This window comes from Dipodomys spectabilis, unplaced genomic scaffold (genome assembly GCF_019054845.1).
Source record: "Dipodomys spectabilis isolate Male_0828 unplaced genomic scaffold, ASM1905484v1 ptg000125l, whole genome shotgun sequence".
NCBI lineage: Eukaryota > Metazoa > Chordata > Mammalia > Rodentia > Heteromyidae > Dipodomys > Dipodomys spectabilis.
Window position 1 is genome coordinate 13,848,527 of NW_024870802.1, and position 26,677 is coordinate 13,875,203.

Genomic DNA, 26,677 nt, shown 5'->3' on the forward strand with positions numbered 1-26,677 from the left:
ATGTGAGAAGCCCAGGGTTCAATTTCCAATACAGAAGGGAGGAAAGAAGGAAGGAAGAGAGGGAGGGAGGGAGAGAGGGAGGAAAGAATATGACTAGCTTTTTGTGCTAATCCCGGGGCTTGAATTCAGGGCTTGGACACTATCCCTGAGCTTTTTTTTTTTTTTAACCCGAGGCTAGCATCCTACCACTTGAGCCACACTCTACTTCTGGCTTTCTGGTGGTTAAGAGGTAAGAATCTCATGGACTCTTACCTGCTCAGGTTGACTTTGAACTTCAATCCTCAGATCTTAGCCTAAGTAGCTAGGAATAAAGGTATAAGCCATTTTGTTATGTTTTTAAATAGCACTGTGGATTTTTGTTTTGAAATTCTGGGCATGCTAGCACACTTCTGCAATCCAGTAATGTTCAGGCTGTGGCAGGGAATTTCAAGTTCTAAGGCCAACATGGGCTACATTGTGAAACAAGAAAGGAAGGAAAGAAAGAAGATGGGAGGGAAGAAAGAAGAAAAATAGAAGGAAGAAGGAAGGTAGGTAGGTAGGTCTGACTAACACAATTGGGGGTAGAGAGGAAATGTGTAGTACAGATTTTTTAAAAAGGCAAATGTTAATAATTGTTGAATCTGGGTAATGAATCCATACAGTTCATTTTACTATTTACTTTTATAATGTGTAGAACTTTCCATATTAAAAAAATATTCAAAAAAAAACAAAATGCTAAAAGAAATAACAAATTGGAACTGGAAATGAAGGAATATAAGTTTTAAAAAAGAAAAAAATAAAAGCATCCTCAAACTAGCACTTAAACACTACTGCTAGATTCTGACTTAAACCTTCAATCTTTAAGGAATTATAACAATGTTACTCACCATCTTCATGGTCAAATCTTCCCAAAACAAAGTTGATTCCAATCCATGCATAAACCCCTAAGGAAAGAGTAAGAAAAGGTCTCTCTTAATTATTGACTGCTGTATCATATTTACATCTTTCTCCCAGGTCAATTTTTTTCTCTTTTCTTCTAGGAAAAAAAAAGAAATCACAGTATTCTATACTCTCAGGGTTTGGATTTTAAACTGTGTTGGGCTGAAAATGTGGCTTTGTGGTACAGTGTTTGCCTAGCATGACTGTGGCTCAAGTGGTAGAGTGCTAGCCTTGAGCAAAAGAAGCTTAGAGACAGTACCCAGGCTCTGAGTTCAAGCCCCAGGACTGGCAAAGAAAAAAAAAAAGAATAAATTTCTTTCATTCCTTCCTTTCTTTCCTTCTTTCTTTTTTTCCTTCTTCCTTCCTTCTTTCCTTTGTTCCTTTCTTCCTTCCTTCCTTTCTCTTTCTTTCTTTGCAGTAAACTAGGTCCTGGTGCACTGAGCTGTATCCTCAACCCCTTAAATATTTTAATCTTGTGATTCGCTCCTCATACTCTAAAAATTATTTCCATTTTCCAAATTTCCTGCAATGAATAGAAACTAACTGTAAAAATAAATATTAAAAAATGTGTTCAGGGCTGGGCATGTAGAACATAGCAGAAGCTTGCCTAGCAGGCACAGGGCCATGTGTTCAATCACTGGCAATACAAAAGAAAGAAAAAAAAGAAAAAGAGTGAATCTCGGCGTTCTCAGAGGTACAATGAAAACTAGATGGAATACAGAGACCAGCTCTTTGAGAATTCTGGAAATGAAAGAAAGATAGTGGGCATACTTAGAAAGAGACCAGAATTTCAAATACCTCCAAGCCTTTAAGTGAGAACCCTATTTTTCCTCTTGCTTGGCCTGTACTCAAAAGCTGTTTGAAACATGACCACATGCATTGGGTGTGGACAAAGAAAACTATTTTTTTTTTTTTTGGTCAGTCGTGGAGCTTGCGTGCTGGGCTTGCATGCTGCCCCTGTGCTCTTCAGCTCAAGGCGAGTGCTCTACCAGTTGAGCCACAGCACCACTTCTGGTTTTCTAGTGGTTTATTGGAGATAAGAGCCTCACAGACTTTCCTTCCAGGGCTGGCTTTGAACCGTGATCCTCAGATCTCAGCCTCCAGAGTAGCTAGGATTACAGGCATAAGCCATCAGCACCTGGCTAAGAAAACTTTTAAGACCTTTCCTTTTGGTCTTAAGGAGTTAAAAAAGGAGACTTCAAAGAGAAAGGATTGAAAACCCCTCTCTGACCCTTTACTGTGTTCTCTCCTACTCAGGCAGTCCTATGGCAGGCCAGAGGTGCAGCCTGGTCAGGTACCTAAAACTCTAAAGGATGCTAATTCTTTCCTCTGCTCACAGAAGCTATCACCTCGTGTGGAGAGCCAACTCATGCTGCCTGCTTTCTTCTGTCATTCTGCCTCTTGGCCCTGGATACAGAAGCAACCACAGGAAGCACTTGGTAGAATGAGAAGAAATACAACTTGAAGAAGAAAACGGAGCTGGCCACTAGTGGCTTATATCTTAATCCTAGCTGCTCACAAGGCTGAAATCTGGAGGGCCTCAGTTTGAGGCCAGCAGAAAAGCTCACTAGGCTTTATCTCTAAAACAGCCAAAAAAAAAGGGCCAGAAGCATAGTTCAGGAGTGCCAGACTAGAAAACACAAGACCCTCACTACCACCAAAACAAAAAAACAACAACAAAAATAAAACAAAAGAAGAAAAAGAAGAAGTGGAGGAGGAGGAGGAGGAGGAAAAGGAGGAGGAGGAGGAGGTATACAGAATTTTAGGACTGAAATTTAAAGAGATAAATCTTTTTCTTTTGATGGACTACAAGTAGAAGACATATACTATCTCTCCCTTCTAAAGAAATGGAGAAATTCATCATACTGGCCACAGCTGAGCCACAAGGGAACACATATTCAACTCCACTCCAAAGCATAAACCCAACAGTGCCAATATTTAGGGAAGCATCAAAGCTTCATAGGAATTACAATTAAGTGAGAGCCCAGGACATGACAAAGTCCTAATCATTACCTGAAATTAGTTTCCCTTAGTTTAATAATTTGCTTCACACTTGAATTTGGTAAATCTGATCCAATTCCTAGAACTTTTTAAGTTTATAAAAGTACAATTAGCTAACCAAAAATCTATTTGAAATTGTCATTAAATACTAACATATTCTAACTACGGTGTGTAGTATAGTTAAAAATCCTAAAGCAGCAGTCTTTTTGACTGATTTGACAGTTACCAATACAAAATATACAAAGAAACTGCAAAGCAGGATCAAGAAAATTCCCTGGAGAAAACCCAAAAATTACACACACACACACACACACACACACACACACACACACACACACACACACACACACACACACACACACACACACACACACACACACACACACACACACACACACACACACACACACACACACACACACACACACACACACACACACCCATTAATGAAGCTAGGCTGTGCTGGCTCAAAGGTGATCCAGCTCCCCCTCTCCAGGCCCAGTACCTTCCTGCTTCCCAGAGATCACTTCAGCCTGAGACTGTGAAAAGAGGAAGTCAAACTCCAGTGGTAAATCTTTCACTAGGTCAGCCAAGATAGCCAACTGCTTCCTGAAAAAAAAAAAAAAATCCAAAAGTAAATCATTAATTATTTTCTCACCAAGTATTTATTTAGCCTGTAGTCCCAGCTACTCAGGAGGCTGAGGCAATAAGTCTGTTTAAACATATGTAACACAGGGAGACAGACCCCCATCTCATAAAGTAAAAGATGAAGAAACAGTTCTCTTTTCAAAAATTGCCTCACTTCAAATCGTTTAAATAGGGATACAGGTGGACCCATTGCAACAATGAGATGTATAAGTCGTTATATCGAAAACGAATTTTACAACTTTGGTGGGGAGGGGGGGAGGGCAAGGAAGATTGGGTTGGGGGGCCGGGGGAGGATGGGAAGGGATGGGAAGGGGAAACAAAGGAGGAGACTACAATGCTTGATAAGAAATGTACTCATTATCTTCCCCATGTAATTGTATCTGTACAGTATTTTCACAATAAAAAAAAATTGCCTCACTTGTCTTTCTTCTTATTCTTTTTTTTTTTTTTTTTTGCCAGTCATGGGGCCTGAACTCTGGGCCTGGGTGCTGTCCCTCAGCTCTTCAGCTCAAGGCGAGCGCTCTACCACTGGATCCACAGTGCCACTTCCGGCTTTTTCTGTTTATGTGGTGCTGAGGAATCGAACCCAGGGCCTCATGCTTGCAAGGCATGTACTCTACCACTGAGCCACCTTCCCAGCCCCTCTTTCTTCTTATTCTTATTGTATCATTGTTCATCTATCTCATCTACTTGTCCAGCTCTGCTACTGTTTGGTATCTCCTCTGCTTTCAAAGGTTTAAACTGCCTTCAAAGTATAGTCTCCAATTTAAAGAGTAATATGGTAATAGTAGTATACTTTCCCCTTATACAAACTTAAAATCTGAGATGGTTCCATGCCTCTCAGAGGGTATGAATAAACTATAGGAAATTACAGCACAGATTAGTAATCTACAAAACATATGTAACTGCCTTAATTCTAATTACTGCAAAAGAAAGATGTAAACTGAAGAACACACCCTCAGATTTTTCATAGTGCACAAACATTGCTTTATATGGGCTGGGGAAGTGGCTCAGTGGTAGAGTGCTTGCCTTGCATGCATGAGGCTCTGGGTTCAATTCCTCAGTACCACATAAGCAGAAAAAGCCGGAAGTGGTAATGTGGCTCAAGTGGTAGAGCGCTAGCCTTGAGCTGAGGAGCTGAGGGACAGTGTTCAGGCCCTACGACTGACAAAAAAATAAAATAAATAGAAAAAGAAAAACATAAAAAAAACACAATGCCTTGCATCACAAGGCATAGTTCTCTTAGTTCCATAAGCTTTTATGCAATCCTTTACATAAGCTAACAATTAACTTCTTAATCTCTGTATTTCAAGGTGTTTCTTTTTCCTTAATAAAAATCTTATCACAAAAAAAACCCACCTCAGATCAGGTTCAAAATCCAAAGTGTATAACAACATTTCCAATTCAGAGATGACATGTAAAATGTAATATCTGAGGTGGTTTTTCTCTTAATGTCTTAAGTATGTCAACAGTATTATCAAAGAAAAACCAAAACAAAGCTGCAAGTATTAGTATGAATCTAGGGAAAATGGTGGTTGAAAATGTGCTGGTGATGGTAGCTCGTGCCTATTGTAATCCCAGCACTTTGGGGAGGCTAAGGCAAAATTGTGAGATCTAGGCCAGTCTAACTTCATAATAAGACCTTGATTCTAAATGAATGCGTTAAGTAATTAGTTTAGCTAGTCAAATAAGAAATCAAATAAGAAATAAATTTCCTTCTTTTCTTCCTCCCATCCAGGTACCAGTGGTTCATGTCTGTAATCCTACCTACTCAGAAGTTTGAGATCTGAGGATCATAATTTGAAGCCAGCCTGGGCATTTAAGTCTTTGAAACTCTTATTTCCAATTAACCAGAAAAAAAGCCAAAAGTGGCAGTGTGGCTCAAGTGGTAGAATACCAGTTTTGAGTGAAAAAGCTAAGGGACAGTGCTCAGGTCCTGAGAGAGCCATTTTCTTGTATTTTTTAAATTATTCATTATAAAAATATTATATAGAAGCCAGTCACTAGTGACACATGCTAATAATCCTAGCTACTGAGAAGGCTGAGATGTGAAGATTATAGTTTAAGAAAGGAAAGTCCAAAAGTCTGTCTCCAACTAACCAGCAAAAAAGCTGGACCACAGGCATGGCTCAAGTGGTAGAGTGCCAGCCATGTGTGAGCAAGAACCAGAGGGTTCAAGTCTTGGTATTGGAAAAAAAATAAGCTACTGACTCAGACAGTGGTGACTATGACTTAGTAAAGTATATTGTTAGCACATATAAGTAGAGAGTTATACTTGATATAATAATTTCCCAATATGTCATGTATAGTGTCTAGAAGAGTTCACTGTTACACAGACTAAAGTCTTACAAAAAGTTCACAGAAAACAAGAGCGTGTGTTATCTCCTGATAAGGTGTACTTCTAAGCTACCTGTAGGGGAGACCTTGTTTACTCTGATGATGACAGGGAAGAATGGTCACCAACCTTCATTACTGTTTGCAATGTAAATTACCAATACCACTTTTCTAAAGAGCAATAATCCAGGATTGCTCCAAAATTTTAAATGTGCTTATTGACCTTTGACCTGGCTATTACACTTTCAGAAATTATTCCAAGGAATGAAGAGAGGAATACAACAAAATTATTTATTATAATATTGGAAAACCAGAAATAATATAAAAGAAATGAGGTCAATTTATATCTACATGTATGAGTTAAAAAGATGTTCAATATACTTTGTTGAATTCTACGAGGTTACAAAAATAGTATGTGTAATATGATTACATCATGTAAAAACAAAACAAAACTTCATGTACTTCATATTGAATTTTTAAAATTCAATGGGATTTATTCTTAAAATTTTTCATGACAAAATATTGGTAACTACTGAAGTTAATACAAAAAATTGGGAGGGTGAAATATTATTCTGTGAATATCTTTGTAATTTTTCAAGGGTGTTTCTATTACAAAATTAAAGAGTAGGAAAATCCTATTTGGCTGTTGGCAGAGAAAACAGACTAAGTTCTAATAAATTCAAAATACAATCTGGGTGACTCAACCACATATTAAATATTATTCACAAATGCTAACAAGGTAGTAAATCATTGATCATACAAAACAGGTTCTTGCAATGATAGTCACACTTACATCAACAACTAACTTGTCCTGAGAGGCAGCAATAATCTCATAAAACCCAGAATAGGGGTATGCGTTATTGAGAGATGATCAGAAGACAAGTAAACAGTATGGCACATTTCTTAAAAAATTCTCAATAAGATAAAAATTAGTATTCAGAGCTTCCACACTGACAGCTAACATCCTAGACAAATGGAGTGGAGTTATGCAGTGGATTTTGTTTTGGTGGAAACTTCTTTGACAGCAACAATGCTGGGTCATGCTGGGCCATGCCAAATGAGGCAATAGTCTCTTTTGCTCCAGACACATAAAGATAACCAAACCACCAATCAGATGCCTCTAGATAACCCTGCGAGTGACTCTGCCTCTCTGGCCTCTGGATCATCTTTTTCCTGGCCCTCCTCTTGGAAGAAATGGCATCTCCATCTTGTGTCAACTATTCTCTTCCCAGACTTTCTAAAAAAAAATTTTTTTTTACAGTGTGAATACTATTACGTCAGAAACAAAAATTCTAAATTGTATGTGCAGTATTATGGTAACTTTGTGGAGATCAGATACAGATTATACAGACAGAAGAAAGTGAAACAAAATGAAACAGTTTTGACTGAGGAATAGGAATGTAAAATTTGATCTAGTTTACCTTAAGATTTCCTTAAGTGATGTAGTGAGGTTGAAATCATACTACTTAAGGTTTGGTTTTAAAAATAAGTAAAAACAAATTGAGATTTCGTAAAGGACCCAGATGCATGAGGAAATAAGCAAGGATCTCTCATGGTAACAAGTGGCTGCATAAATAATCTGCTTTTCAACGGTAAGATACTAGCTGTGAGTTTAAACAGGAAGAAAGACTGGTGGGTGTCATAGATCACAGAACAAAAAAGAAAAAAACTGTTTAAATGAAAGGAAAGAAGTCTACTGAAAGCAGCACTGTTGAATGGTATCTCGTCTGACATGAAGTCTTATATATATGAACGGGGTTTTTGTTACTGTTTTTTAAAAAGGCCAAATATAGATATGAAAATTTGTGGAAAAGGGAACTATTATTTACCAAAGGAAAATATTTAAGGTAATAAAAACTACTCGATGCCTATGAGACTGTGATTGTTCTTGGAAGCAGGATTCTAAAATTAATGTTGTCAGTGATTTCATTAATATAACCTAAAAAGCACAGACAAGAGCTGGGATGTAGCTCAGCGGCAAAGTACTTGCCTAGCAGGTGCAACATCCTGGGTTTGGTCCCAAGTACCAAAAAAACAAAAGACAAAAAAAACACAGTTAAGAAAACAAACAAACAGCACTGAACTAAAAAGTGGGACAATATCACACTGCAAAGCTTCTGAACAACAAAAAAATGATCAACAGAGCAAAAAGACAAGTCAAGGAATAAATGAAAACAACAAACCACATTTCCAATTAGAGGTTAATCTTCAAAACCTAAAAGAAACTTACAACTCTATAGCAGTAGTAATAGTAGTAATAATAATAATCGATTTAAAAATAGGTTAAAGATTTGATCAGCTGGGCACTGGTGGCTCATGCCTGTAATCCTGCTCAGGAGACTGAGATCTCAGGTTCAAAGCTAGCCCAGACAAGAAAGCCCATGAGACTTTTATCTCCAATTAACCCCAGAAAAGAGGAAGTGTCCCTGTGGCTCAAAGTAGTAGAGCACTAGCCTTGAGCAAAAGAGCTGACTCAGGGACAGTGCCCAGGCCCTGAATTCAAGCCCTATGACCCAGGGGGGTAAAATCACAAAAAAACCAAAGTTCAGAGAGTTCACTCCTACCCTATGTCCATAGCAAGTATGGTGGGATCAAGGAACTGTCAAATCACAAAGGATTCTGACCTAAATATAACCTTCTCTTCTTTCTTCTGCTCTTCTAAAGCAGGAAGAATGATCAGGAGACAAGATGTTAGACTGAATTGCTGAGGTCAAATGGAAAAGACTTGACTGGGGCTGATGGTGATGAAGACCGATTTGTGTAGCTATAAGAGGAAGGACTCACTAGTTATCACTGGGAATCAGGTAGGGTCATAGAGGACATTGAAAAAGGCAGCATTGCTACCTGAGCTCTCCTGCTACCCATCAGCAGTTACCCAGTTCATTGGATGCTCTCTAAAAGTCAATGCTTTGTGATTCAACCCTTCAGCAAACTCAGACAGATATTGGCCCCAAGGCAGCAAGTAATAGGAAGATTAAGTGACTGGTGCAGTAAGTGGGTATAGAGGTGGGTGTGCACTAACTATCTCTGAGCAGGAAGCCTTTAGGTACCCTGTGAATTCTCCATGGCATACCACACCTACCTCCAGAGAAGGGAGCCACAAAAGATGAAGCACAGAACAGGCCCTTCAACCCTATGGCATTCACATCCAACATCATACCTCTCAGGTAGAAGCCTCATGCCTGCTGTGCAAAGGATGTAAAGTGGGGTCTCCTTGTGCTTCTTCACAGGCACGTGAGCAGCAGCAAAGCTCAGCAGAGGACGAAGGTAATCGCTGGCATGTTCTGGGGTGTCTGCCATTGCAGAGATTCCTTAAGTAAAATACGACACTTGAGAAGCAGATCACATAAAATGTAGAAAACTAACATCTTATAATGTTCTTATTAAAATCCTAAACATACATTTATTTGTTTGCTTGTTTATTGGTTCAAGATGAGTGGGTGACAAGGAATGAGATATTCCTCCCACTACTCAGACTCCTGCAAAGTCTCTCTCATACCTATAGTAGGTAAGAAGAGATTAATTACAAGAAGTATTCTGATAAGTACCTGGTTTGATTTTTTTAACCACAGGCTGGCTGTTGCGGTCTCTCATTTGTTTGATGTCCAGCAGGTCGTGAGGGTTCCCATTATGTTTTGGCCAGAAATAAACAAAAATCCGGGAGCCACTGCTCCCACAGTCTACCACAAGTCCATAATTGAGATTTGGGTCTTCAGTGTCAGTGGCTTCAAGATCTCCTACCCGAGCCAAATACCTAAGCCAGGTACAAAGAGAAATCAGCCAGGTCTATGAAGGGTATCAGCACATACTTGGTTTGCTCATGATCTTCACTAGATGCCCATATGAGCCAAGGACAAAGAACAGCAAGTCCCTCCAGAAGAAGGAAACAGTGTTGGCCATATGTACTGAAGTGTAGGAAGCAACAGTTGGTTGGCTGACCTATGAGCCACTAAAATTAGATACCTAAAAGACTCTCCACATCTGAGGCAGTTCTGAAACTGGCGAGGCTAACATTAAAGGGCTTATAGGCCTAAATTAATTACTGGATTTTGTTGTTATAAGCCACTAGGTTTTTTGTTTTTTTGTTTTTTTTTTGGTCGTTTGTGGGGCTTGAACTCTGGGCTTGGGTGCTGTCCCTTAGCTCTTCAGCTCAAGGTCAGTGCTCTACTGCTTGAGCCACAGCGCCACTTCGGGTTTTCTATTGGTTTATTGGAGATAAGAATTTCACAGACTTTCCTGCAGGGGCTGGCTTTGAACTGCGATCCTCAGATCTCAGCCTCCTAAGTAGCTAGGATTACAGGCATGAGCCACCGACACCCAGCTAAGCCACAATATTTTTTATTGATTTTTATTACCCACTCTAGATAATAGCAAAAAACTTATTTTCTACTTACGTATTCTTTTTGTATATAAGCATAAAGAATACCATAGGACAATGATCACTTAACATGGGTATCTGAGTGGTGATTTTTTTTAACTGCATTTTCCTTTTTTTTTTTGCTTTGTACTTATACTGCCAGAATTGCATTAATTTAAAAAAATGTAGGGCTGGGAAGGTGGCTCAGTGGTAGAGGGCTTGCCTTGCATACATGAGGCCCTGGGTTTGATTTCTCAGCACCACATAAGCAAAAAGAAAAAAGCTGGAAGTGGCGCTGTGGCTCAAGTGGTAGAGCGCTAGCCTTGAGCTGAAGAGCTGAGGGACAGCACGCAGGCCCAGAGTTCAGGCCCCACAACCGGACCCCTCAAAAAAATGTATTCATGTGGTAAGATAATGTAAAATACAATATAGTTAATATTACAATCTGTGTGTGCTTCTCCAAAGTTCATAGGTTAAAACTTAATCCCCCATGTGTGAATATTAAGAAGGGAGGCCTTTAGGAGGTGATTAAGTCATGAGGGTGGATTTTGAAACTACTCTGTACAACTATCCAAGATAATTTGTTAAAAATCAACTTTTGGGGGCCTGAGAAGGTGGCTCCGTGGTAGAGCGCTTGCTTTGCATGCTTGAGGCCCTGGGTTCGATTCCTCAGCACCACATACCCAAAAAGAAAAAAGCCAGAAGTGGCTCTGTGGCTCAAGTGGTAGAGTGCTAGCCTTGAGCTGAAGAGCTGAGGGACAGCGCCCAGGCCCAGAGTTCAGGCCTCATGACCAGACCCAAAAAATAAATAAATAAAATAAAATAAAAATCAATTTTTTTAAGAAGCCACAAGGATGGAGCACTCATGGATGGGACTGGCAACTGAGTGAGAGAGCTCCCTTATCCTCTGTTAATAAAGAATTAAAAAGATCATGCGATCTTTAAGACAAAGCAAGCCTCCAACAAACATCAGATCTGATGGTGCTTCATCTTGAAATTCTTAACATCTACAACTGTAAGAAATAAATTTCTGGCTGGGAAGTTGGCTCAGTGGTAGAGTGCTTGCCTTGCATGCATGAGGCCCTGGGTTCGATTCCTCAGTACCACATAAGCAGAAAATAGCCAGAAGTGGCGCTGTGGCTCAAGTGGTAGGGCGCTAGCCTTGAGCTGAAGAGCTGAGGGACAGCACCCAGGCCCAGAGTTCAGCCCCCACAACTGACCAAAAAAAAAAGAAAGAAATTTCTGTTTATCAGTTTTAAAAAATGTATTCTCTTAGGTGTGATGGTGTATACCTGTAATCTCAGCCCTGAGAAATCAAAAAGAGAAGCTAAGTATCCTACTGTACAATTTGAAATGCATTCTGTTAAAGGGAACATTATTTGGTGCTTCACTGTAATATCATAAGCACAGGGTAGAGTCAAGTTGAAATTTTTTCAGTATCTAAAATAGGAATGAATTCCAGGAAAAAAGATTATAAAAGTCTATTATGTGCTAGAAAGTTTACAATCCTGAAGTTTCTAGTTAACCACATATCTACCTACTCTAATTAAATTACTGGGCTGACCTGGGCTCAGACTCCACCAGTCAATTTATAATAGCTCACTTCTAACACAAGCAAGCTGACAGAAGTCTAGGTAACAGCTATAGAACTCTTGCAAATACCATATTAGAACCACAGATTTTTTTTTTTTTTTTTGTCGGTCGTGGGGCCTGAATTCTGGGTCTGGGCGCCATTCCTGAGCTCTTCAGCTCAAGGTTAGCGTTCTACCACTTGAGACACAATGCCACTTCCGGCTTTTTCTGCTTATGTGGTGCTGAGGAATCGAACCCAGGGCCTCATGCATGCAAGGCAAGCATTCTTACCACTGAGCCACCTTCCCAGCCCCGAAGCCACCGATTTTTTTTAAAGGTAACTCAAGCCAAAGTAGTGCCCTTCATTTCCCATTACAGAAGAGTTCTTAACTTCACATGCTTCACAGATTGTGCTCTGGCCACCATCTGCTCTGCTTCTCTTGGACAAGGTTCTAGATCTCATTGGCAACTTACCTTTTCCTAAATTTTACTTCCAGTGCAAAACTCTTGCTTTCTCCTTCCACAAGCAATATGAGGGGAAAAAATAGAACATTCTGGTTTTGAAACTACAGAGGGAAGACCCACACATGGGCTTCTAACATCTTAGATCTTATCACCTGAGAAGTGATAGACAAAATTCCGCCAATAGCTGAAAGTAAATTCAGGTTCAAAATTTTTTTCCAGTAGAAAATAATTAAATTAAATTATATATATATATATATATATATATATATATGAAACATTAACTAGTTTCATACATATTAAGACACAAGAGCAAGTGCAAGAGAGATCCTCATTTCAAATTAAGTAGTGCCTTGTTTACTGAGACCACAGAAGAATAGGGAAGAATGAATGCAATGTTCCTATGAACACCTTTTCCTGATCAAAGGTTTCCAAACTTGTTCTGTGAAGACAGAAGCATGACACACTCTGAGGAACACCACAAAATACCAACAAAGATATCATGTGAATCAGGAACAATTTACATAGGAATATGACCGTGATATATATTACAACATAAGCACTGTTAAACTAAGATAACCAGTAATCTGTTAATTTCCAGCTATGTGTTTTACAATTCTAGCATCAGTTAGTGCTCAACCACACTGAAGCACTACCTATGCCTACAAAAATAACACATTATGGAAGGAAAACTTATAAATGGAGGCAATGCTGTCCCTTATCTTCAGTGTATATTTTCAGGGCAGAGATGGGAACCGATGAATAGGAAAATCAAATGATATACTATGAATAACATTTAATTAGTCAGTCAATGTACCAGGAAATCCTAGATATTTTATTCTTAATTCAAATGACAAATAAAAGGCAGACTTTTTTAACTTTAGACATAAAGAAAATTAGATTACCAAACATTAAGAATCCTGTCCAAGATCATCTAGCTGGCAAATGACTATAGCTGATTAACCCTAAAATCAAGCCTCTTTCCCATACAGATCTCCCCATGAAAACGTAACTGAACCTTATAGCAACATTATCAACTCAGGCTGCATATTAAAATCCTGTCCAGAAGAGATACTATAATTTACATTTGCTGACAGTTCCCAAGTGACTTTGATACACAAAAGCTAAAAATCTATTATTTATGGTCATTATTAGCATAAAATACTAAAGACCATGCAATAAACATTTTAACAAACACATAGAACTGTCTGCCATTATAGAAATTATCTGTAGAAATGTTATTCTCTTTTTTTTTTTTTTTTTTGGGGGGGGGCCCCGGTCATGAGGCCTGAACTCTGGGCCTGGGCTCTGTCCCTCAGTTCTTCAGCTCAAGGCTAGCGCTCTTACCAATTGAGCCACAGCACCACTTCCGGCTTTTTTTCTTTTTGCTTATGTGGTGCTAAGGAATCGAACCCAGGGCCTCATGCATGCAAGGCAAGCACTCCACCACTGACCCACTTTCCCAGCCCCATTATTCTCTTTTTTAATAAATGTTCTTTCTCTAGCATCACTGTCAAACTGCCAGATATTATTGATCATTGTTATCAGGGTTCCTGGATCTATTAACACACCCTACCCACCACCAACCATCTAATTTATTATCTAGTATGTGGTGAAATGAGAGAACCATGCTAATTAAAATAGAAAACAAGTTTTATAGGAGAACCCATCTTATCAGTAAAGTACATGCACTTTTAGGGCATGAACTCAGTGGTATCAAATTTGGTTACTCATGGGTCTTTTCTGATTAATATCTGAGTCTTTGTTCCTGATTCTTAACTAAGTACAGTTCTTGATTCTTTGTTGCTGAGCCTACACACTTGTATATAAACTGTTATCTTGCTAGGAAATAATTACCCAAGTCTGCCTTTCTGCTTATGTACTTTATGAGTTCAGGAGCCACGTTTCATTCATCTTTGTACCCCAGGGCCTAACACAATGTCATGTGCACAGCAAGCTGTCAGTGAATATTAGCCTCCTAAATGACTCATGGGAGCTGCCACGAGTGAAGTTAATGACATATGGTAATTGTGGCAATATGGACATAAGCTTTCATGAAATAATAATGAGCCCTAAGGGTCTGACTGCTTAGCCAGAGCTTTACAAAGTGTTAGGGCTTTGGTAATATCATTGTAGTGGCACAGTCTGGGTGTTCTTCATCCCTACGGCTAACTTGATTTAATTCAATTTATTAACAAATACTTATTGGATCTGGTCATTTGGGATACAGTGGCGGATAAGAACTATCAGCTAGTTCTGCCTCCCCCATATTGAAAGAATGATCTTACTCTGTCTCTTTGGCTTCCAGCTAAGTTCAGGCCACTATCATCTCTACTGAAGTATTACAGTTAGTCTCCTTGTTTTATTTTCTGTATTTTCTTCCAATTCATTCTCCACAATGCCACAAAAGTAAGTTTTTTTTTAAAAAGTGAGTTAGGGGCTGGGAAGTTGGCTCAGTGGTAGAGCTCTTGCCTTGCATGCCTGAGGCCCTGGGTTCAATTCCTCAGCACCACATAAGCAAAAAGAAAAAAGCCGGAAGTGGCACTGTGGCTCAAGTGGTAGAGTGCTAGCCTTGAGCTGAAGAGCTGAGGGACAGCGCTCAGGCCCAGAGTTCAGGCCCCACGACTGGACCTCACTCTCTAATAGCCTATGCTAGCGGTACTGACCTACATGGAGTTCCTTTATCAGACTTTACCATCTTCTAGTTGGAAAGCTCAGATCTATTTTTTTTTTTTTTAATTCAAACAGCACTGAAGAAACTCAACTTATGAATTTGGTCTGACTGCTATAGTCACCCAAACGGTCTTTCCTCTTCTGGAAAGGAAGATACAAAAACACAAATGAACAGAGCTAATAACAAAGAAAAGGTTGGAAACTCAAGTTTCTTGAAAAAAGGTATCAAAGTCTCTGTGTCCTGGTACACACTAGCACTTGCACATTGTGGATCCTCAAAAACTTCTTGTTTCATTAATGACAAAAATGAATAGGAAAGCTAGGCGCTGGTGGCTTACACCTGTGATCCTAGCTACTCAGGAGGCTGAGATCTGAGGATTGCGGTTCAAAGCCAGCCAGGGCAGGAAACTCCATGAGACTCTTATCTCCAATTAACCACCAGCAGACATCTCAGAAAGAATGCAAGCCAATGTACACTGAAACTTCATCTTAAAGTAATGGGGGGAAATCAACCCATATAGTTTTATATCAAATGAAAAATTCTGGGGGCAGGGGGAGGCTGGGAAGGGATGGGAAGGGGAAACAAAGGAGGAGGCTACAATGCTTGATAAGAAATGTACTCATTATCTTGCCCATGTAATTGTAACCCCTCTGTACAGTATTTTCACAATAAAAAAAATTTAAAAAAAGAAAAATTCTTGAGCCGGGCGCTAGTGGCTCACGCCTGTAATCCTAGCTACTCAGGAGGCTGAGATCTGAGGATCGCGGTTCAAAGCCAGCCCGGGCAGGAGAGACTGTGAGACTCTTATCTCCAATAAACCACCAGAAAACCGGAAGTGGCGCTGTAGCTCAAGTGGTAGAGCGCTCGCCTTGAGCTGAAGAGCTGAGGGACAGCGCCCAGGCCCAGAGTTCAAGCCCCACGACAGACAAAAAAAAAGAAAAATTCTTTCAAAGGAAAGCAAAATAAGGACTTTCTCAGTCATACAAAAGTTAAATATAAAAGTGGAGTCATGGCTCAAGTGGTAGAGTGACGGTTGGTTTTTTTTTTGTTGTTTTGTTTTCTTGGGGTTTTTTGCTGGTCCTGGGGCTTTAACTAAGGGCCTGAGTGCTGTCCTTGAGCTTCTTTTGCTCAAGGCTAGTTCTCTACCACTTGAGCCACAGCGCCACTTATTGAAGATAAGAGTCTCATGGGCTTTCTGCCTGTGCTGGCTTCAAACCACGATCTTCAGATCTCGAAACAGGAAAGGAAAAAACAGAAAAAAAGAACAAAACAGAAAAGTCCACAAGACTCTTCTTATCTCCAAAAAGCTGAAAATAGAGCTGTGGCTCACGTGGTAGAGGGCTAGCTTTGAGTGAAAAAGCTAAGAGACAGAGCTCAGGCCCTGAGTTCAAGCACAAAAAGAAAACTTACATACTAACCCAGCATGGTGGTACATACCTGTAATCCTAGCACACAGGATGTGGAGGCAGGAAGTTCACGTTTACTATATAGCCTGTACAAAGTGAGATCTCGCCTCAAAAACAGGTAATTAAACTTTTAAAGAAAGAAAGCTGAAGTAGCTATTTTAAGACAAGATTAGATTTCAGAGCAAAGTATATCATCACGAACCAAAGAAATTTTTTAATATATCAACATGTACAACAGCTGGGTGGTAGTGGCTTTTAGAAGGCTGAGATCTGAGGATCAGAGTTTGAAGCCAGCCCAGGCAATCAACCAGGAAAAAAGCCAAAGTGAAGCTGGTTTTGCCCAACTGGTTGAGTGCCAGCCTTGAGCAAAAAAACTAAGCAAGAGCTCCAGACTATGAATTCAAGCTCCCACCCATGCCAGCACACACAAAGAAAAAAAAAAAAGTACAACAATTTTAAACATTTAAGCATCCAATAAGTCTCAGCCCACCAAGTAAGAAAATAGAAAGATTCCTTTCATGGTTAAAATGCAGTATCAACATTCCTGAACTAAAACTGAACACAGTCAAAATGGGGCTTAGGATATTAAGCAATAAGTAACATGGAATTTTGATAAGAGTATAATATCTCCCTAAAGGGCCAAAGGTACTGAATCCAAAACCTTATCAAAATGTTTATGACATCAGTGCCTTGCTGATCAAAGTGATCTAAAGCTGACTCACCTTTCATATTGTCTATCTCTTGGTAATGAGGCTCCCCAATGTCGTAAGTCCATGATCAGCATAAGTAAAAGGAGACAGGATATGAAGAAGAGTACCAGGAATGCCACCCGCTGACGGAGAAATGGGCTCACTGTGGGCACAGTGAAGTACCAGGAAGGTGGGCAGAGGTAGGAAAAACTGATCCTAAAATGAGACAAATAGTTAAGTGCTTACAAACAATTCAATGCTTAGATTTTTTCTTTTGGTGGCGGTAGGGCTTGGACTCAGGGCCTGGGCTCTGTCCCTGAGTTCTTTTGCTCAGGGCTAGCACTCTACCACATTGAGCCACAGCTCCACTTCCAGTTTTCTGGTGTTTAATTGGAGATAAGAATCTCATGGACTTTCCTGCGGAGGCTGGCTTTACACTGTGATCCTCAGATCTCAGCCTCCTGAGCAGTTAGTATTACAGTCATGAGCCACCAGCTCCTAGCATTAAAAGCATTTCTTAAAGTGGATAACAGACTCCCTAATAAAGTCAAAGCTTTATGCCAACCTAAGTCTAAACATTCTTTTAGTCTTGAATTTTAGAAAAGGACCTACACAGTCCATGCAAATCAGAAAAACCTTATCTTCTCTCAAACTTTGGATTGTAAGTATAATTCAAAGAATTAACCTCCTAATAATGAAAAGATTACCAGAGTCCTGAAGTGACTTGGCAATACTGGAGAATCAGATCAACCACAACATTCACAAGGAATGCTATCAAGACCCAGGACAGTCAGAAGTTATTCCACTGGTTTTTAAGTGTTCTCATAGATTATGTACGCACATAACTTTAAAATCAGTTTAAAAGGATAGATTGTGAAAAGTGGACCTTTTATCCTAACACTTTCTATCTCTCAGAGTCAGCTACTGGTAACCAGTTTCTATGTATTTTTCCAGAGATATTCTATGGACACACAGGTATAATTACAAAACAATACATATGGTAAATTTCCTCTGTGCTTTGCCAAGGTAGTAGGTCACTACTGCTCTGCATCTTTCCTAAATTTCACTCTATTTTAAAATGGTCCCATGTTGGGACATGTAGTTTCCACATCAATCCTTTAAAAAAAAAAACCCTTCAGAATCTGGGTGCTGATGGCTCATGCCTGTAATCCTCGCTAGTGAGGAAGAGATCTGAGAATGGCAGTCAGAAGCCAGCCCCAGCTTGAAAGACTGTGAGACTCCTATCTCCAATAAACCACCAAAAAGTGGTAGAGCACTGGCCTTGAGCACAAAAGTTTAGGGACAGCACCTAAGCTCTGAGTTAAAGCCTCAAGACAGGAACCAAAAATAAATCTTCAGAGTATTATAATGTATGGATAAGTGTATTCACTTGTGAAGCTAGCTCACTTTTTCCAGTGATCCAAAACATCCTAAATCTATCTGCATTTTAATTTAATTTGTTTATTTGTTGGTCGTAGGGCTTGAACTCAGGGCCTGAATGCTGTTCCTGAGTGAGCTCTTTTGCTAGAGCTCTATCACTTTGAGCCAAAGCTCCACTTGTGATTTTCTGATGGTTAAATGGAGATGAGACTCTCACGGAATTTCTTACCCACGCTGGCTTTGAACTGCGATCCTCAGACCTCAACCACCTGAGTAGCTAAGATTACAAGTATGAGCCACCAGAGCATGGCTTATCTGCTTTTTTAAAAGGTGGGGAGGGAGCCTCTTTGTTAAAATCCATCAGGGGACCCCTCGCTTCATTAGGATTAGAACTTTCAAAGAGCATTTTTACAAGGCATCACTTTGCAGATCTAAACCAGCAGACTTCCTCTACAACCTCATGGTTATGGACTGGAAACTATTACATCTACCATCAAATAAAATGAATAAAATATGCCTTTGGCCTTCTTTGCATATACCTGACCAGGATGCAAAGTCCAGGTGCAGTCCCAGGGCAAGTCCCACCAGTCAGAGCTTGCAGATGGGGGTGATGGGACAACCTGGCTACCACCCTTCCCAGAGTCCCCTGCTAGGGAGAAAGTGTGCAGCCTTACCTAGCCATGGGTTCCCCTCAGTGGTCTCAACGTCTGTCACCTTCTTTTCCTTCTGCCCTGAGAAGGTGGCCTCCTTGTCCCAGGCATCTCCCAAGGCTGCAACCTGGAAAGAGTTGGCTGGGTGTCAGGCTTCTCGCTGGCCCACGAGACAGTACCTCCGGCCAGAATTCCAAGTCGCCCTCGCCCTGGCCGGGCTCTCGTTCCTCAGGCCCCGCGGACCCCAGCCGGCATCCTGGAAGCAGGGCGTTCTCGCGGGCCAGCCCGGCCCTGAAGAATCTGCCGTCCTCAGATGACAGGGATGGAGCGTGCTCGTTTCCTCTCCCTGTCCCTCCCTGTCCCGAAGCTCCTCCGCGCTCCCACTCACGGGATCCAGCGGCACCCTTCCAGCTCTGCCACCACGGCTCAAGCACCGCAGCCTCCAGACCAGCCGGAAGGAGGGCCCGCGCCGCCGGCGGCGCCACGTCCCCAAGGAAACCGCACCGAGCCAATGACTGCCAGGGGACCCGCTAGAGAAGCCCGCCCCTCACGCAACCATAGCCACGGGCGAATCCACGGCGTCGGCAGCACGTCCGTTCGCCAGAGTAGCCAATCCTCGATAAGGGAAAACCACTAATGCCCGCCCGGAGACTTCTAGCCGCGCCCAATAGGAAAAGCATCGGCCGAGGCTCCGCCTAGAGGGGCGGGTGGTGGGCACACAGGTGAGCTGCGCTGGACCGACATCTCGGCACCAGCTGTTTTCAGTGGCTCTGGTTGTTTCTGCTTCTGCTCCCAGAACCTGGCCCCAGCCGCTCCAGTGGGTGAGTCCGCTACACTGCAGCGTATTCGTTGCAGAAGTGCACCCCCGACCCATAACTAACATATGATGTTCTTAGTCTTCTTTGCTTTCACCAGCCCCATCTTTCATTTGCAGGAAGGGACAGCATAAAGCCTAAACCTTTTCGAACGTGTCACGTCTGTCATCTACCGGCTCAAAGGTAACTTTCCTCACTTCTCTTACTCCAGCAGGATACCCTTGTGTGAATTGCTTGTTCTGCCCCTCCACTTGCCCCTCCACGATGCCCACTCCTCTTCCCTTTTAACTCAAGGGTCATCTTCCTCCAAAAGCCTTACCTCGCCCCTACCTCCTTTATACATGCCGTCTGTTGCATCTATCACTTTGAATTGCAATTATATTGGTCTGTCTGCCCTAGTAGCCAGAATATTCTTGAGGGCAAGACTATCTGCCTCTTATCTCTGTTCCCAGAGCGAGCCCACCCTCAGGGACATCAAATACAATTAATATGTGATAAATGAATGAGTGTGGTGAAAAAACAAAGACCACCTAAATGAGATCAAAGAGGCTTCCTTCCCCCTTCCCCCCCCCAAAAAAAAGCTGGCTATAACCAGGAAATCAGTCACTGTCACTGGGTTGACAGAAGCTCAAAGACTGTCAGTGGAGTGAGGAAGCTTAATAGTAAAAAGGGGAGTGAGTTCATGTACACTCTGACTTGAGTGTATTGGGGAAAGTAAAGGTTGGTTAAAAACATATTAGACAGATTTAAGAGAACATATTCTATCTCAGCTTGGTTCTGAGTTGGAGAAAGAGGGGCAAAAATATCCACATTGACCATAACTTACTGGGTCCTGATCATTCTGCACTGCTTGCCACAGAAGTTGTGGGTCAGAGTTCTAACTGAAATATAATCTGGCTATTGTCTAGTTTGTATATTCAATATGACTATTGTTTTCTCCTTCTACCACTCCCTTAACCTGGTGGTCTCAACCCATCCTTTCTTCTTCAATTCTCATTTCTCTTCTATCTCCAGTCCTCACACATAACTCACCTGAGCCTAGAAACCACACTGAACAAAACAGACGATGCATCAAGGTTGATAATAAACGCAAAATTATATTGACATCAATATTTACATCAGAGCTCAGTTCAGTACCTAAACCAAAATAGACAAAGAACTCAAAAAAGTTTTGGTTTCTCTCATATCTATAAACTGTGTGTGTGTGTGTGTGTGTGTGTGTGTGTGTGTGTGTATAATGAATGTGAATATGGGATTTTTTTGTGGGGATGAGCAGAAGAGAGGAGAGGAAAAGAGAATTATGAGAGGTCAATGATATCAAAATACATTGTATCTGTTATGAAGATGGCACTATTAAACACAAAAGTATTTAAAATAGTGTGTGGTTAGGGAAAAGAAATAGCAATAGCAGGGGCTAAACTGATCAAAATACAATATATGCATGCATGAAAGTACCAAGATAAAAACCCTTTATAATATTAATACACACTAATAAAAATGTTTTGGATTTTTAAAATTTTATTGAAATTGCCTTTGTGACTACTAAGTCTATCTATATCTCTCTATATATTTTTTTCAAACTCCAGTGTTCCACAAAATGGATGCTTTAAAGGTAAATATAATCCCTGTCTAATTTAAAGCAATATTTAATTCATAGGATTTAAGAACTACATTAGCTTACACTGCAACATCCTCCACAATTAAGATAATGTGAATAACTGCTGTCATAAAAGAAAAGAGGGGCTGGGAAGGTGGCTAAGTGGTAGAGTGCTTGCCTCGCATGCATGAGGCCCTGGGTTCAATTCCTCAGCACCACATAAAAAGAAAAGGCCAGATATGGCACTGTGGCTCAATTGATAGAGTGCTAGCTTTGAACTAAAGAGCTCAGGAACAGTGCCCAGTCTCCACTCTTAAGATTTTATTACTTTTCCTTTTTGCAAAATATTGAGTTTAGTTTGGACAATAGGATTATCATGTAATGAGTCCATATGCCATCAGGCATTTCTTAAGTGTGAGTCTCTCTAAAACTCTGTAATGCTTATTAGGATGATTATTATTGTATGATTAAAAGCTCACATGGCTGAGTTCTGGGATTTCCACAAAACAGACCAAATAAAAAATGGTTGAGATGATTTCTATTTGCTGTAATTCAGCACTCTGAAACAAATTATAGAAACCCATATTTCCAAACAGGCATAACTTCTCTTTAAAGCTCTTCTACAATTACACTGGTAATTTTGTCAAGATGCTATTGCTGCCCGGTCATAAGCAAAGTCAGTCAAACCCGTCCCACACTAGGTGTCAGTCTTCTTAGCTTCATTTACCAGTTCTTTCCTCCATACTTGATCATGCTCTCAGCTCTATAAAGGAGTTTATGTAGCCTTCACTCTAGCAAGTTTGTTCATCACGTATCCTTATAGCACCTCACTGTTTAAAACCAGACTTTTATCTCCCTTCTTTCACCCAAACTTCCTCCATCCTTATTCCCATCTTTAACAAAATTCCCTATGACTCACCCAAGCAGGAACCTGTGAGTCATTCTTCTTTCTGTTTTCTCCATTTCCATTCAACTGGTCATTAAGTGTTCTTAATTCAAATGCCTAAAATCTTTTCTAATACCGCTTGACAAGGATTGTAGATAATGGCTGTGCCTCTAGACACAGCTCCTTCTGAGTTCCCAATCTCCAATATGAGAGTATTGTAAGATTTAATCATGGTACTTCTACACTTAAATTCCTTCAATGATTCCTTATCCCAACAGGATATCATCTAAATTCCAAAACATGGTGTGGTAGATTTTGCTGACTGGTCCCAAAACTAATACTCTCTCTTCTGCCTTGTTGAGTAACCACATCCCAATGCCTGGCTGTGTTTGAAAAGTGCTAGGCTCCTACCCAGCCCTAAGGATTAAAAAGTCTAGGCTGTATGGCTGGACACTTCAGCTCCACTTACTGGTTTACTGTCTCCCTACATCTAGAATAACAACCCATCTTAGCAACAATTTGCTCTAGCATGAAAAAGTAATATTTATACATATGAGAACATTTTTATTTTATTTATTTATTTATGTTGGTCGTGGGGCCTGAACTCTGGGACTGGGTGCTGTCCCTGAGCTCTTCAGCTTAAGGCTAGCATTCTACCACAGACACAGTGCCACTTCTGGCTTTTTCTGCTTATGTGGTGCTGAGGAATTGAACCCAGGGCCTCATGCATGCAAGGCAAGCCCTCTACCACTGAGCCACTTTCCCAGCCCCAAGACAATTTTTTAAAAATTATTTACTGGGTGTGGTAGCAAGTGCCTGTAATCCCTTTACTTGGGAGATTGAGGCAGAAGGATTTGATTACAAGTTTGAAGCTAGCCTACACTGTGTGTGTGTGTGTGTGTGTAGTTAAATTAAAAACTGATAGCCAAGACCTAATAAAACATAAAAACTAATATGAAGTTAGTAAGAAAAGATATGATATGGATTTGATAAAGATTTCTTAGATTCTACAGCAAAATCAAGATCTACAAAAGAAAACTCTAAAAAATGAAGATCTACCCTTCAAAATACAGTACTGGGAAAATGAAAAGCCACACAGAGGTAAAAAAAAAATCTTTGTAAGGGGCTGGGAAAGTGGATGAGTGCTTGCCTCACATGCATGAGGCCCTGGGTTCGATTCCTCAGCACCACATAAATAGAAAAAGCCGGAGCTGGCGCTGTGGCTCAAGTAGAGCACTAGCCTTGAGCTGAAGAGCTGAGGGACAGTACCTAGGCCCAGAGTTCAAGCCCCAGGATAGACCAAAAAAAAAAAAAAAAACTTTGTAAACTACAATCTGATAAGGGACTTGAATATGAAAATGAATTCTCAAAACAAAAGGGGGAAGCTGAGCACCAGTGGCTCACATCTATAATCTTAGCTATTCAGAAAGCTGAGACCTGAGGATCGCCGTTTGAAGGCAGCGTAGGCCAAAAAGTACATGAGACTCATATTTCCAATAAACTACTCAGAAAAAGCTGGAAATGGCACTGTGGCTCAAGTGGTAAAGGACTATCTTTGAGCATAGAGAAGCTTGGGGACAGCGCCCAGGCCCTGAGTTCCAGACCCAGGACTGACAAAAACAAAAAAAAAGGTGTGTGTATGTCGGGGTGGGGTGGAAAGGAATGAACAAAAGTGAACAAAAAATTGGTACTTCATCAAAAAAAGATGATGGCAAATGAGCACAGATGTTCAGTTTCAACCTCATTTGTCATTAGGGAAATGCAAATTAAAACTACAATGAGATATTATATATCCACTAGAATGGCTATTAAACAAACATGCAATAATTTGCCAAGAACAGAGTGGTACCATGTCATGAAGATCTTTAAGCTGCTCTCTGGAAAGACCCACATGAAGAGGAACAGATGATACCTGCCAATAGCCAGCCACAATTTATCCCAGCCTAGCAAGATTTCAGATTCTGTAGCCCCAGCCAACTGTAACAGGTTCCTCACCCACAGAAATGATAACAAATGTTTATTGTTTTAAGCTGCTGAGTTTCATGGTAATTTGTCATGAAACAATAGATAACTAATATACTACCACACGGGCTTAAAATAAATAAGCTATACTTTGGCTGGCACATAGGAAGCTCTTCACAGTAGCAGTTATTGTTATGCAATGCACACATGCCTGTTTTTCACCAGAGAGTACAAGTTTCTGAAAAAGGAGAAATGCAACTCATTTATTTCCTTTCAAGCACTTGCAGCCTCTCCTCAGAGCAAAGCTGTGCTGGGATTGATTTCTGCATGTTGAGCTTCATGAGTAAGCTCTCCAAGCTATGCCCTTGCCTACAAAGGTAATTTTTAGCATTTTGTCACTGTGACTTAAAGAATAATTCCCTCTTCATCAAATATTTGCTTAGCACTTTTGGTATAGTCGATGAAAATTCTAGGCTTTTGTTTTATATATATATATTTTTTTTTTGGGTCCGGTCGTGGGGCCTGAACTCTGGGCCTGAGTACTGTCCCTCAGCTCTTCAGCTCAAGGCTAGTGCTCTACCACTTGAGCCACAGCACCACTTCCGGCTTTTTTCTTTTTGCTTATGTGGTGCTGAGGAATCGAACTCAGGGCCTCAGGCATGCAAGGCAAGCGCTCTACCACTGAGCCAACTTCCCAGCCCCTGTTTTATATTTTTTGAGACAGGATCACTCTATTAGTCCATGCCAGCCTGAAAGATGAATTTTCAACCTCAGCCTTTCCTGTGCTGAGATTATAGACCTGGGCCTCCATGCATTGAATGTCTGGCCTTCCATATACTACTTTGCAATAAGTAGAATTATAAAGGTAAGTTAGTTTAAGGGGAGGGAGGAAAGAGTCGACTGGTAAAAGAAGGCAACAAATAAACACCATGCATTTTGGCACACCCAATTTCATAAAGGAAACATTAAATATAAAAGCTCAAGTGGAGAACAAGGGTGATATTGTCCAAAATGAAATGTACTCACTACCTGACTTACATAATTGTAATCCCTCTGTACATCACCTTTATAATAACAATAGAAAAAAGAAAAGCTCAGGTGGTGGGGCTGGGAAGATGGCTCAGTGGTAGAGCGCTTGCCTTGCATGCCTGAGACCCTGGGTTCGATTCCTCAGCACCACATAAGCAAAAAGAAAAAAGCCGGAAGTGGCGCTATGGCTCAAGTGGTAGAGCGCTAGCCTTGAGCTGAAGAGCTGAGGGACAGCGCCCAGGCCCAGAGTTCAGGCCCTACGACCGGACCCCCCCCCCCCAAAAAAAAAAGAAAAGAAAAGAAAAGCTCAGGTGGTCAGAGCAACAATAGCGGTGGGTGACTTTAATATCCCATTCCCACTGATAGGTCAGACAAAAAAAAATCAACAAGGATACATCAGAATTGACACAAGATAAAGGGACTTAACAGCCACAGAATACATTATTTTCTCATCAGCCCACAGAGCTCCCTCCCAAACACATATTTTAGGATATAAAGCAACTCTCAACAAACACAAGAAAACTGAAAGAGCTTCCTATATTTTACCAGAGTGTAATGGTATGAAAATAGAAATCAATAACAAGAGAAACCACAGAAAATATCCTAATACATGAGGACTGAGCAATTCACTTTTGAATGCTTAAGTCAATCATTGAAGAAATGAGAGGAAAAATTTAAAATTCCTAGAAGCAAAACAGACAGAAGTTCTCAACAAAATACTCACAAACAAAATTCAACAACACGGTAAAAAGATCATCCAACCATGATCAACTTGGTTTCATCCTAAGGATACAAGAATGATTCCATACATGCAAATCAAAAACCTAATACTGGGGTGGAGGAGAGGGGGAGCAGTACTAGGAAGAGGAGGGAGGGTGAATGAGAATGAGGATGAATATGGTTAAAGTAGTTTATTTGCTAAATGAAATGTGTTGAAATTGTTTTAAGAAGCAGGAGTGGGATAAGAGAGAGAGAAATGAGTGAAGTTGATTGGGATACATTGTATACACGTGTGGAAATGTCACAGTGAAATGCTTGTACCACTAACATGCTAATGAAATAGTTGATAATATCATAATGTGGTACATAAACAAGATAAAGGGGAAAATTACATGAGCACAGCATGCTGGTGGCTTACACCTGTAATCCAGCTACTCAGGAGGCTAAGTTTAAAGCCACTCCAGGCAAACAAATCCAAGAGACTCATCTCCAGTTAACCAGGAAAATAAATTAAATGGAGGTGTTGCTAAGTGGTAGAGTTCCAGGTTTATTGTGGGGTTTTTTGTTGTTGTTGTTT

The 26,677-nt window shown here is 40.6% G+C and overlaps 1 protein-coding gene across 1 annotated transcript in view; it reads right to left on the reverse strand.

Annotated features, from left to right (window-relative positions):
* Positions 1-19,528, reverse strand: part of Entpd7 (ectonucleoside triphosphate diphosphohydrolase 7) — a 33,045-nt gene extending 13,517 nt beyond the window's left edge. The window contains exons 1-7 of the mRNA XM_042689554.1: positions 19,480-19,528; positions 19,116-19,218; positions 17,095-17,277; positions 9,450-9,655; positions 9,062-9,212; positions 3,425-3,528; positions 867-923 (exon numbers count right to left, since the gene is read on the reverse strand). Of these exons, the coding sequence (XP_042545488.1) occupies positions 867-923; positions 3,425-3,528; positions 9,062-9,212; positions 9,450-9,655; positions 17,095-17,277; positions 19,116-19,123 (709 nt within the window). The 5' untranslated portion in view covers positions 19,124-19,218; positions 19,480-19,528. The remainder of the gene's footprint in view (positions 1-866; positions 924-3,424; positions 3,529-9,061; positions 9,213-9,449; positions 9,656-17,094; positions 17,278-19,115; positions 19,219-19,479) is intronic.
* Between the last annotated feature and the right edge of the window lie 7,149 nt (positions 19,529-26,677).